At 37.4% G+C, this 11,295-nt stretch overlaps 1 protein-coding gene across 1 annotated transcript; it reads right to left on the bottom strand.

Moving 5' to 3' along the window:
• Nucleotides 1–1,339: 1,339 nt before the first annotated feature.
• On the bottom strand, nt 1,340–10,781 carry LOC110101096 (putative disease resistance protein RGA3). The gene is made up of 5 exons (XM_020828862.1): nt 10,360–10,781; nt 5,818–6,065; nt 5,461–5,607; nt 4,509–5,020; nt 1,340–4,423 (listed from the first exon to the last, which is right to left on the bottom strand). Exons 1-5 carry the CDS (start codon nt 10,779–10,781, stop codon nt 1,340–1,342), a joined length of 4,413 nt encoding a protein of 1,470 aa, XP_020684521.1.
• Between the last annotated feature and the right edge of the window lie 514 nt (nt 10,782–11,295).

Here is an 11,295-nt window from a genome sequence, read left to right as displayed (position 1 = left end):
ATGGGGTCCTCCACATAATCAGGGGATTGCTTTAAGACAACCCCATATCCCTCCTTGGACAGAAAATCTAGTCTTTGTGCACGAGGATACATACAACAGACGACACGTACGTTTCGTAACAAAATTTTTAGCTTGCAGAAGATATGAACAATATCTTTATAAATATGTCAATATAATTGAAACTATTTATAACTTGTGTGATATTTGCAGAATACCATAAGACTATAATTCTTTAAATAAATAGTGCATTTTGTGTGACGTTTTATTTGTGAAAAAAAAAAATTCTATTGTTGTTTGGGAAATGGTAGTATTGTGTCTTACTATTTTATGTGCATTTTTTGTGGGTTTTATGTAAAGAATCTAATAGTTATTCGTTATTTATTTCTATGATATCTAAAATGACATTGTATTATTAGCAGATAATATCTAAATGTTAGTCAGATTTTGATATAATAATTTATTTTAGATAAAGTTATATTATGAGTAAGATGATATTGAATCAAATATAGCCTCATTAGTTGAATTTTATTATTTAATAAATGTTTTGTTAAGAAAAAGATAAAATGATAATTTAATGATGATTAATTTTTTATTTGATGATTTATTTTGTGTTATTTTATTAATTTTTTTATAGTTTATAAGTTTTAAAAATTATTTCTATTTTGATATTTATATATGAAATGAAAATATCAAATAAATAGTTGGATACATAGATATGAACTTTTTTATTAATATTTATATTTTTATCCAATAATTTAAATAATACTTAATGAATTGCACCAATTTTTCTTAAAATTTATATATTTTGATCATGTTTAATAATTAAGTTATATATTTAAATTATTAATATCAATTAAATATATAATTAGTTGAGTCTTATTAAAGCTTAATTTTGAAATGAATTGAAAAGAAAACTTATTAAGCTTGAATAAGATTTAAAATTCAAGAAATGTATAAATTGTACTTGAATTTGATAAGAAAATAAATGAATGGATTTGATCAATATAGTACTAAACTCAATTTAATTTATATATATAGGCTATAGCCCTAAACATAAACTAATAATAAAATGAATTAAAAGAGTTTAGGGTTGTAAATGAGCCTAGTTAATTTGACAGGCTCATTATTTGTTCATATTTGATTACTTCAAAATTTTGTTCGCTAAGAGTATGACACGTACATGCTCTAAATTATTCGTGGATCAATTGAATTAATGAAATATTTAAAGAACAATATATAATGAAATATAAAAAGAACAATATATGTATATATATAAAGGATCAAGTGGTACAAAAAAGATAAGAAGAAAGAAGTTTGCAGCTTATGTATTTTGAAATTTTCAGGGAGGAATATCGATATAAGGAATGTGAGCAATCTTGTGCCGATCGGAGCCTCCATCCCCTCGATAGAGCTCATATAACTCTGGATGACATCCCGCAATTGATAGACTTTCCAAAGAGGAAGGAAGGTTCGGCAATTCACGAAGCATAGGAACATGTTGAATACATAGTTTCTGAAGTGAAGAAAAGCTTTCCAAGGAGGAAGGGAGAGACTGTAAGGATTTGAGCCTTTCAAATTGCAGCTCATAAAGAGAAGATCTAAATTTCATAAGCCACTGCTCCGCCTCATTTGGAAATGAAACCAGCTCATCATTATCCGTAATAAACAGCGTTTTTACGGAGGCGATACTTGTCAATGGCTCCATTAGCAACACCGATGGGTCGCTTATCCAGAGATTCCTGACCATGAGATGGCAATTATTAGTGGCCTCCACTTCTCGATGTCTTCCGAGAGATACCAGATTGGGGCAATTTAAAATTGCCAAGAATCTTAGTCCAGCAAGTCTTGCTGCTTCATCAGCCAGAGGAAGAGATGTAATGTTAGGACAGAAAAGGACTAATAATATTTCAAGGGGAATAGGATTTGAATTGCTACAAAAATTCAAAGTAGTCCACCTAATTTTATTTATCTGCAACCTCATGAGCTTAGAAGGCAAAGAGGGCAACTCTTTCAACTTCGGGCAGTGAGATAGGGTCAGTTCAATTAAGCAAGGAAACAAACATCCATCTTCAGCAGCTATTCCTGCCTCAAACCAATCTTCTAATGCTTCTAATCCCCAAATATATAACACCTCTAGCAATGGAAAAGCACGGTATTTATCATTCCCATTAAATTTACTTTCGAGCCATTTTACTTTCGGCATGTTAGAAAGTCTCAGAGACTTGAGAAAGGGAAGTTGCCCAGAAGGTGGAAGAGTTTCCCATTCCATGCAATCTGACAATTCGATTTCCTCAATTTTTTGTATGCTGGAGAGCAGATTGACATTGTTCATCCATATTGCAGACCTTGCACCCATGTATCTCTTTATGCTCAGATTCCTTAGACATTTTGGTGGTTGAAGGTTGTCGAGCACGTTTTGATTTAAATCGATATTCCTTGAATCAGTGTCACTCCAACATAAGGTCAAATCTGCGAGCCTCCTCTTTTCACATAGTTGGGCATTACGAGCCTCCTCGGCATCCTTCAAATTTTCAAGGCAATTGATGCCTAATTTGCAAAGATAATTCAAATACTTCAACTCATCAATTCTATAACCCATCTCATCTCTAAGATCAAACATTTCCAATTCATCAAGAAAGTTTAGCTTCCCAATCCCACGTACCGATGAAAAACAATGTCCGAGCAATGTCACCAAACGCAAGTTAGAAAAGCTTTTAATGTCAATTGGTAAAACATCATCAACTTCAAGTCGGCCAAGTCGGCTTGACTTTACCCATCCTTCATAGATTATGTATTGCAAGTGATAGAGGTTACTTAGAGATCTTGGTAGCCCAGTGACATCAATTCTTCTAATATCCAAATATCGAAGATGTTTCAAATATCCAATCTCCTCAGGTATCATTTCCAATTCATGAGTATGTATGTATAATAAGCGCAAGCATCTCGATGCTTTGAATATTTTAATAAGTGCACCGCAAAGATCCTGATTAGAACCTTCATAGAACAAGAAAAGAGAATGCAAATGTTTAAACTTCTCAATCTGTCTTAAGATGTCTAGATTTGTAGTTTTAATAGACAAGTGTCGCAGAGTCTCAGGAATTTTAGAAGGCAACTTTGTACTATCCTCAACCCTTAAACATTCTTGTTTGAAAACTGACTGTGCCAATTTATGTAGTAAATCATGCATCTTGTAGCCTTTGTCAAACTTGTCAAAGAAAGATTTTTTAGCCAAAACGTCAAAATACCTTCCCCCGATATCCTCCATAGTCTCTTCTTGATCAAGAGATGGCTGAATGAAACCCAACGCAATCCACATTCGGATTAAATCTTCTTTATCAAACTTATGATCTTGTGCGAACATGCCGCAAAATGCAAAACAACTTTTTAAAGGATTTGGCAGAACTATATAGCTCAGTCTTAAGATGGAATCGACAGAAGTCTGACCCAATAAATTGCTTTCTAGAACTGTCCTCCAACGCCTTTCATCCAAGTCAAGAGAATTTAGAACACCACCAATGACCTTTGCTGCCAAAGGAGAACTTGAAAACTTTTTAACTATATCTCGAGCAATGACTCTTAAATTTTCATGATCATTAGGGTTCTCTACACCAGAAAATGCATGAGAGTTGAGGAGCTGCAAACACTCATCTTTCTCTAGGCCCTTTAATTTAATTATTTCCTTCTTCTTTTTAATTAAGTTTGCAAACATCAGTGCAACTGAATCTGTTCGAGTTGTTACCAGAATCTTACTACCAAAAGCCCGAGAAGCTAGAGGGGCGAACACATTCTCCCATTTACTTCTATCCCGTTCCTCCTCCTCCTCCCAAATATCATCCAGCACAAGTAAGAACTTCTTGTACATCACCTCCTCCTCGAGACGCCCTTGAAGTGCCACAAGTGTCTCCCAACGAGGCCTCTCCTTCTTAAGACATTCCAACATATCTGCAATGACTTTTTTCACATCAAAGTTGTTGGAAACACAAACCCACATTTTAAGATCAAATTCCTTTGTAATTTCATCATCTTTATAAACATGTTGCAAGAGAGTTGTCTTCCCCATACCACCATGACCCACTATAGATAGAAGAGAAATGTTTCTGTACAAATCAGTTCCCCGATGCTCATTTGATGGCTTCCTCAACCACTGCACAACAAGCTCCTTCTCCTTGCGCCGCCCGATGAGATCATTTTTAGGCAAATATCCTGTTTCCCGTCTTTTGTAGAAATCAATCTCCTGCTCCTTCTGTTCCTGCTTCACGCTGTCTAAAAGATGAAGGAAAGTAGCAACATCAGCCGAAACTTTATCAAGTTTCTGCACAGCCTCCTCCAGTCGCTTCAAGTTGGGATCCCTTTTAAGAACACGTTCGCCAATTTTGAGAATTTCACGAGGGCTTTCAAATAGGAAGCTCGTGAGCTTTCTTTTCTGATCATATTAATTAGAAATAGATTATCAAATAAATATATTAGCGAGCAGAATCAAATAGGAAGCTCGTGGTGGCGGAACGCACCTTTTCTTCTTCCGTGTTTTTGGGGAGCTGTTCTTTATGCTTCATGCACTCAAACTCATCCAGCACATCATCTGCCTCATCAATAGCATCTCGCAGCTGCCATATCCATATGTTGAGAGCCGGGTTCTGATCGCTAATTTGTGCTTGGTTAGCGGCAAAGACGACAGCTTGGATCTTGGGGTGGTTCTCTCGCAGCCTTTGCAGCTCTTTCTTCATGCCCGTCTGCCATCCGACTTGCTCTTCCAGGTAATCAGAGCAAGCGTTGATGATCTTGTCCATGATTGGACCAACAAACCATTCCGCCATGGCAACGATGATCGAGGTAGAGAGAGCAGAACAAATGAACAGTAGGAGAAACAGAGCTCGCATGAGAAAGAACTCCAGCGGGAAAAGGTTGCGTTCGGCATAAGTCAAGTAAACGGATCTTAACTGGGAGAGAAGGCGAAGCTGCCTCGTAGTCCATGTAGTGGATTGGTGCAAGAACAATCCAGGACAAATACAAAATTCAAAGTCTTAAAAGAAAATATTATTCGCCCATGCTTTATTCTTCTTACATCATTCAATATATACTAATCAAGTAAAAAAAAATTAAAAGATTCTAGAAACATGTAATAAACTAAATCAAATATCACAAAGAAATTTTAAGCTAAAATGTTCTGCATCATTCCCCCCTTATGTCAAAAAGAGCTCGACTCCGTTGAGATGCGTTATAAGGAGGGAGATAGATGTAAAAATCAAATACCTGTATCAAAAATTCTGCATCTTCTATGCACGTCCACAAGCTCGATCAATAGCCTTATGAGTTGCTTTGGACTTCTACGAATTTGCATAATTGATCAATAACAACATATTTGATCATTGAAATGAATTCTTTATCCCAATTATACTAAGCTCCTGATTCCATCTACAAACTCCAATACCATTTAAGGCAGTTGGTTACTGCTAAACTCACCAATCAAGGCATTCCATGAAAAAAGATTATTCTCAGTTAATTCATCAAATAGCTTACAAGCTAATTCTAACCAACCTTTGGCATTACACCACATAAGGAAATTCTTTATGACATCTTGTGAGAGCATGAATGATGGCATCCCCGCGTCTGCATTGTTAATTAAAATATTCAAAGGAAGATTTAGAGAATTGAAATCTGTTGCAATTTTGCTCATAGAAGCCATTGAACGGAGGTCTAATTTCAAGGCATCAACTTTAGCAATTGGGATCTCCTTCAAAATCATTTCCTTCACATTGTTATCAGCAGAAACATTTCTAACCCCGAGGATGACATGAACATCTCACAAAGTAAGCATACGAGCTGTTTTTGTACTAATACCACTTGAAGCTCCTTGGAGTATGGCATTCCAAAGCGAGATGTTTGACATCGCATGATCGGAGTGGAAGCGACAACGAAAACGAAGTGGGAGTGGGGATGAAATTGCCATCATGAACGCGGCCCGATTTCGATCACGGTCATGATGTGAGCTTTTCTCACGAATGCCCTCCGGCACCATGGAAACCTTGTCTTTGATTTCAGAAATATCAAATATGAGATTCCGCTTGCTTTAAGATAGCATTGTTGATAACCATTATAACTTATACATCCTCAAAAAAAATTTCTTGATCGGGCACAAATCTCAAGGCAAAAATCAAGTTGGAAACTTCCGAAATTAAGCTTGGGATCATTCAAACTCCTATTTGAGCAAACATATAGTTGAACTGAGCGTCTCAAAAATACGAACCCAATGACACTAAATTTGATTCAATCCGAGCACAAATCGGTCCAAATCAAGGGTCCGAAGAGCTATTATAGGGGTTCGAACCACAATTTTGGTTACCAAACGGTTTCCAAACATGATGTGCTTATAGTCGAATCGAGCAACTTGACGAGACAAATCCAACGAGCCCAAGATAACTAAATTATGACATCACTAAGACATTCAAATATCCATCAAACGGTCCACAATTAAGGGTTTCAACATCGACCGTTCATCTAAGCCACTCCCCATATGCCCTTGATCTCCTAACTATTTACGCGCAATGCCACTTTAGAAAATCTATAAATTGACCCCTCCTCCCTCTTGAATGGAGGGCTCCAAGCAAAAGAGCATGAAAAAGATCGGAGATCACTCTTCCCTCCTTGTTCCTCGCTCCTTCTCTACCACCGCCTAAGTTCCACCGGACCACCGTCTGACGTCGTTGCTCTGCCGGACCACCACTTACGTCCTCGAGCTTCGTCGGACCACCACTCGAGCCCTCACATCCGCCGAACCACCACTTAAGGCCCCGAGCTCCGTCAGACCACCACTCGAGGCCCTCACCTTTGCCGGACCACAACTTGAGGCCCTCACCTCTACCGGACCACCACTTAAAGGCCCGGACTTCCGCCGGACCACCACCTGAGGCCCGGACTTCTGCCGGACCACCACCTGAGACCCGAACTTCTACCGGACCACCACCTGACACCCGGACTTCTGCCGGACCACCACCTAAGACTCAAAATTCTACCGGACCACCACCTGACACCCGGACTTCTGACGGACCACCACCTAAGGCCCGGACTTCTATCGGACCATCACCAGAGGCTCGAACTTCTATCGAGCCACCACCTAATGACTAAAGTTCTATCAGAGTACTGTCCTACTACAATGATCTTTCTGACTTCGATCTCCTGCAAACTACGGTCCTTCCGACCTACATCGCCAAACAACGGTCTTTCTGACCTCGGTCTCCTACATACTACAGTCCTTCCAACCTACATTGCGGGACAATGATCTTTCTGACCCCGGTCTCCTGCCTACAACAATTTTTCTGACCTCTATCCTATCAACTATGGTCATGCCGACCAAACAAACATGTCTATGTTGATTATTGTAACTCCCACCATGTAATGCGCTCTATATGATGTACATTTGTGACATCAAGCCAAGGCCTTCTTCCTAAGAAATGCATCATTTGTAATCGACTGCAAATACTAGTGGATTCATTCAAACTAGGCCAGGCCCCATGATTTTTCTCCCTTTTCAGAGGTTTCTATGTAAAAACTCTAGTTTCTCTTATGAACGCTACACCCTCTATCTTATATGCTTATGTGCTGGATCTTCGTACAATACTACGACGTTAAACTATATATTTTTCTACCGCTGCGAATACTCCAGGACGTAACAATAACTTTTCCTTTTAAGCAGGAACATAGCGTTAGGGTTTGCCAATTTCCACACAACGTACAGGAATTAATATATGACTTAAATTTACCATCTATTTGAAATTAATTTATAAAGATATTATATGCAACACTAATCTTAGAATAAAGGGATTTTAATTTACAAAACTATATTTGCTTTTATATATATATCACGTGCCACAACTCGTCTTCAAATTCAAACCACCAAGCTCAAGAGATGGGGCTCTTTATCATTCTTTCATGGCTAAATGCCTGCAACCAATAGTAATATTTGTGCTGGTTTTGGTTGCAATAAAAAAGTTCAAAAGCTACGAATTTTGGTCATGAAAAGCAAAGAAGAGATACCATCTGATCGCTAGAACCACATGTTTCTAATTTTTTGAAGATTGCATGAATTCCTCACAAATGTCTCTCGTAAACGTAAAACATGCATATTGTCTGCTCCTTTTCTCAATATGTTCTGCACTACAGACCCTGCAATCCTGGAGTATATATTCAAAAACCAATTTCAAAGATTATGGCAAGGTGGTGTGCGGTTCAATTCATATATTACTTCTATTTTTATGATTTAAGAGTTAGAAGAGTTTAGTTTGCATTTGTTGAAACCTTTAAAGAAGGCAGTAGAATAGTAAACACAAAACAAGAAAAATAGAGGAGAAAGCTTTTCCTTCAGAACTATTTTTTATTTCAACTACATATTGTATGTATATCTATTTCACAATATTATAATGTAGATGTATTTATTTTAGGAGAGATGCCAATTCCAAATGTTGAAGAGGACTTTCCACGGTAATGAGATAATAGGTAGTTATCATCTTTCAGCAGGATGTAGAGCAAACAGAGGAGTCAGAAAATAGTAAGAGAGGAGCAAGTCTGAACTTTCTTTGTGCAGTCGCTAGAATCAAATGGTATAGATTGTTTAGCAGTTTTAAAATTAGATATAGAGCAGTTGGATGTGAAAAATGTATATGAAATTTGGTAAGTATTCTGCGGAGCCAAATGATTTTTGTGGCTGCTGAACTCAATATTCAGATTCGGTGGAGGAACAGGACACCGTTGATTGCTTCTTAGCACACCAACTGATGAGGTTTGGTCCAAAAAAGATATATTACCTTGTAGTGGACTTTCTATCCAATATATCTCTAGATCAGTCAACATCTACAAAGGATTTTAGAACAATCTTTCCTTACTCATAGGTAAACCAAGATGAAGTATACCTTTAATATATTGAACGATATGATGAATCATTTGAAAATACTAGTATAAATGCACGTGCACATGGTGTGAAACGTTGTTATATCTTCAACACCTGCAAGGGAAGCAAGAACAGAGAAATAATAGAGAAGAGAAATTCATGAAAGAGAGGAGACGCTGCAACAGAATTTCATAATACTTCCCTCTAACCCTTTTGCTCAGCTACATGTACAATATATATTTGATGACCTAAGTATTACAGGAGCGGTTAGATCAAATCAGTTGAGCAGCAACGGTCTTGATTTAAGATGTAAAAGCATTTGCCTGCAACGACAGAGTAGTGGCTGGAAACCAGCATGATGTACGGCTACAACAGTATAAGACATAATGTTTATCACTTCATCTTATCATCCCCCCGCAAGCTAACACTCGTATCAAAGAGTGTAAGCTTGGATCTTAAAGCTTGAAAGCGTTTGGTATGTAAAGGTTTATTGAAAATATCAGCTAACTGATCAACAGTAGTGATGTGATGAATATAGATAGATTTTGAGTTCACACAATCTCTAATAAAATTGTAATCTATCTCTATATGTTTAGTACGAGCATGAAATATAGGATTATTGGCTAAGGCTATTACTAAAATATTGTCACAAAATGATTCGGTTGAATTTGTTGTTGAAATCCCAAATTCAAGTAAAAGATGTCTTAGCCATAAGAGATCTGCCGCAGCTGTTGCAAGTGCTCTATACTCTGCCTCAGTAGATGATCTAGGAACATTTTTCTGCTTTTTCACTTGCCAAGAAATAATATTTTGTCCAAGATAAGCACAATATCCCGTTGTAGACTTGCGATCAATGGGATTGCCAGCCCAATCCAAATCAGAAAAAGCAGAAAGTTGTAAGTGAGTCGACTGAATTAAAAGAACAAAAGGTAATGTACCTTTGAGATATCGGAGAAGCCGTTTGAGTAGATAAAAATTGTCATTGGACGGTTTATGCATGAATTAGCAGAGTTTGTTAACTGTAAAAGAGATATCTGGTCTCGTAATAGTTAAATACTGCAAAGATCCAACTAAATGCTTATACAAATCAGGATTGTAAAACAATTTATCACTGTCTGCAGTTGGTGTAGATTTTACGGCCATAGGAGTAGCTAAACTCTAGCAATTTTTCATTCCAGCTCTTGAGAGGATAGTAGATGCATAAGCTTCCTGTGATAAAAATAAGCCCGTTTCTCTTGCCTGGATGGTAACGCCGAGAAAATGGTGAATGCTGCCAAGGTTTTTTAAACTAAAATGCTGATGAAGATCTTGTAATAATTGCTAAATGAACTATTCATCATTTCTAGTTAATAAAAATGTCATCGACATATATTAAAAGGTATAAAATCTTGAAGTCTTGTTTGTATAGCAAAAGGGACGGATCAGCTAAGCTAGGCTGAAAATCGAACTTGAGCAAATGAGTGGAAAATTTTGCAAACCATTGTCGTGGTGACTGCTTCAAGCCATAGATAGACTTTTTGAGTAAGCAAACATGGTTTGGATGTAATGAATCCACAAACCCAATTGGTTGAGACATATAGACTGTGTTTGTAAGATCTCCATGAAGGAAAGCATTAGAGACATCTAATTGTAGAAATTTCCACTTATGAGTCACGACAACAGTTAGAAAAATACGGATTGTTGGAAATTTGGCAATCAGACTAAAAGTCTCTAAATAATCCAACCCGTATTCTTGTTTAAAACCTTGAGCGACTAACCGTGCTTTGTATCTTGCAATAGAACCATCCGCATTGTATTTTGTTTTATAAATCCACTTGCAACCAAGAACATTTTGATTAGATGAAGGAGGCACAAGTGAGCAAGTACCTTGTGCTTGTAAAGCATCAAATTCAGTGGACATAGCTTAACGCCAATGTAAGTGCTTGGAAGCTTGAGAGTAGCAAGTAGGATCCACGGGTTGTAAGGAAAGAGACATGCTAACAATGTGTTTTGGTTTTAAGTTTCCTGTTTGGAAACGGGTAAGCATGTGATGTTTAGGTGGAGGTGATGGAGAAGTATTTTGAGGAGATGAAGGTGGCTGTGATATTTTTGATGAGGGTAACGAGTCAGAATTTGGTGTGAAAACTGTGGTAGATTGTGTAGGTTGGGGCCTATGTGTTAGAGAGGTAACAAGAGCAGAAGTAGATGTTATGGGAACTAAGGTTAAGGGTGTAGAGAATGGATGATTTGAGTTGGATGAAACCGGTTGAGAAAGAGATTGAAAGGGAAATAGATGTTCAAAGAATTTAACGTGACGAGAGATGAATAATTTTTTCGATTCAATATTGTAGCACTTGTAACCCTTAGAATTTGAAGCATAGCCGAGAAAAACACAAGAGGAGGATTTGGGGTCAAACTTATGTTTGGGAAGATGT

Source organism: Dendrobium catenatum, unplaced genomic scaffold, assembly GCF_001605985.2.
Source record: "Dendrobium catenatum unplaced genomic scaffold, ASM160598v2 fragScaff_scaffold_621, whole genome shotgun sequence".
NCBI lineage: Eukaryota > Viridiplantae > Streptophyta > Magnoliopsida > Asparagales > Orchidaceae > Dendrobium > Dendrobium catenatum.
The sequence above is the reverse complement of the archived record's forward strand: the minus strand, read 5'-3'. Positions and strand labels throughout refer to the sequence as shown.

Coding starts and splice junctions, on each gene's coding strand:
- LOC110101096 (XM_020828862.1), bottom strand. CDS start 10,781: ATGTCCACTGAATTTGATGCTTTACAAGCACAAGGTACTTGCTCACTT. Junction 6,066..10,359: donor AAGCAGTCACCACGACAATG/GTTTGCAAAATT, acceptor GCTATCTTAAAG/CAAGCGGAATCTCATATTTG. Junction 5,021..5,460: donor TTCATGGAATGCCTTGATTG/GTGAGTTTAGCA, acceptor TTTTCTTTTAAG/ACTTTGAATTTTGTATTTGT.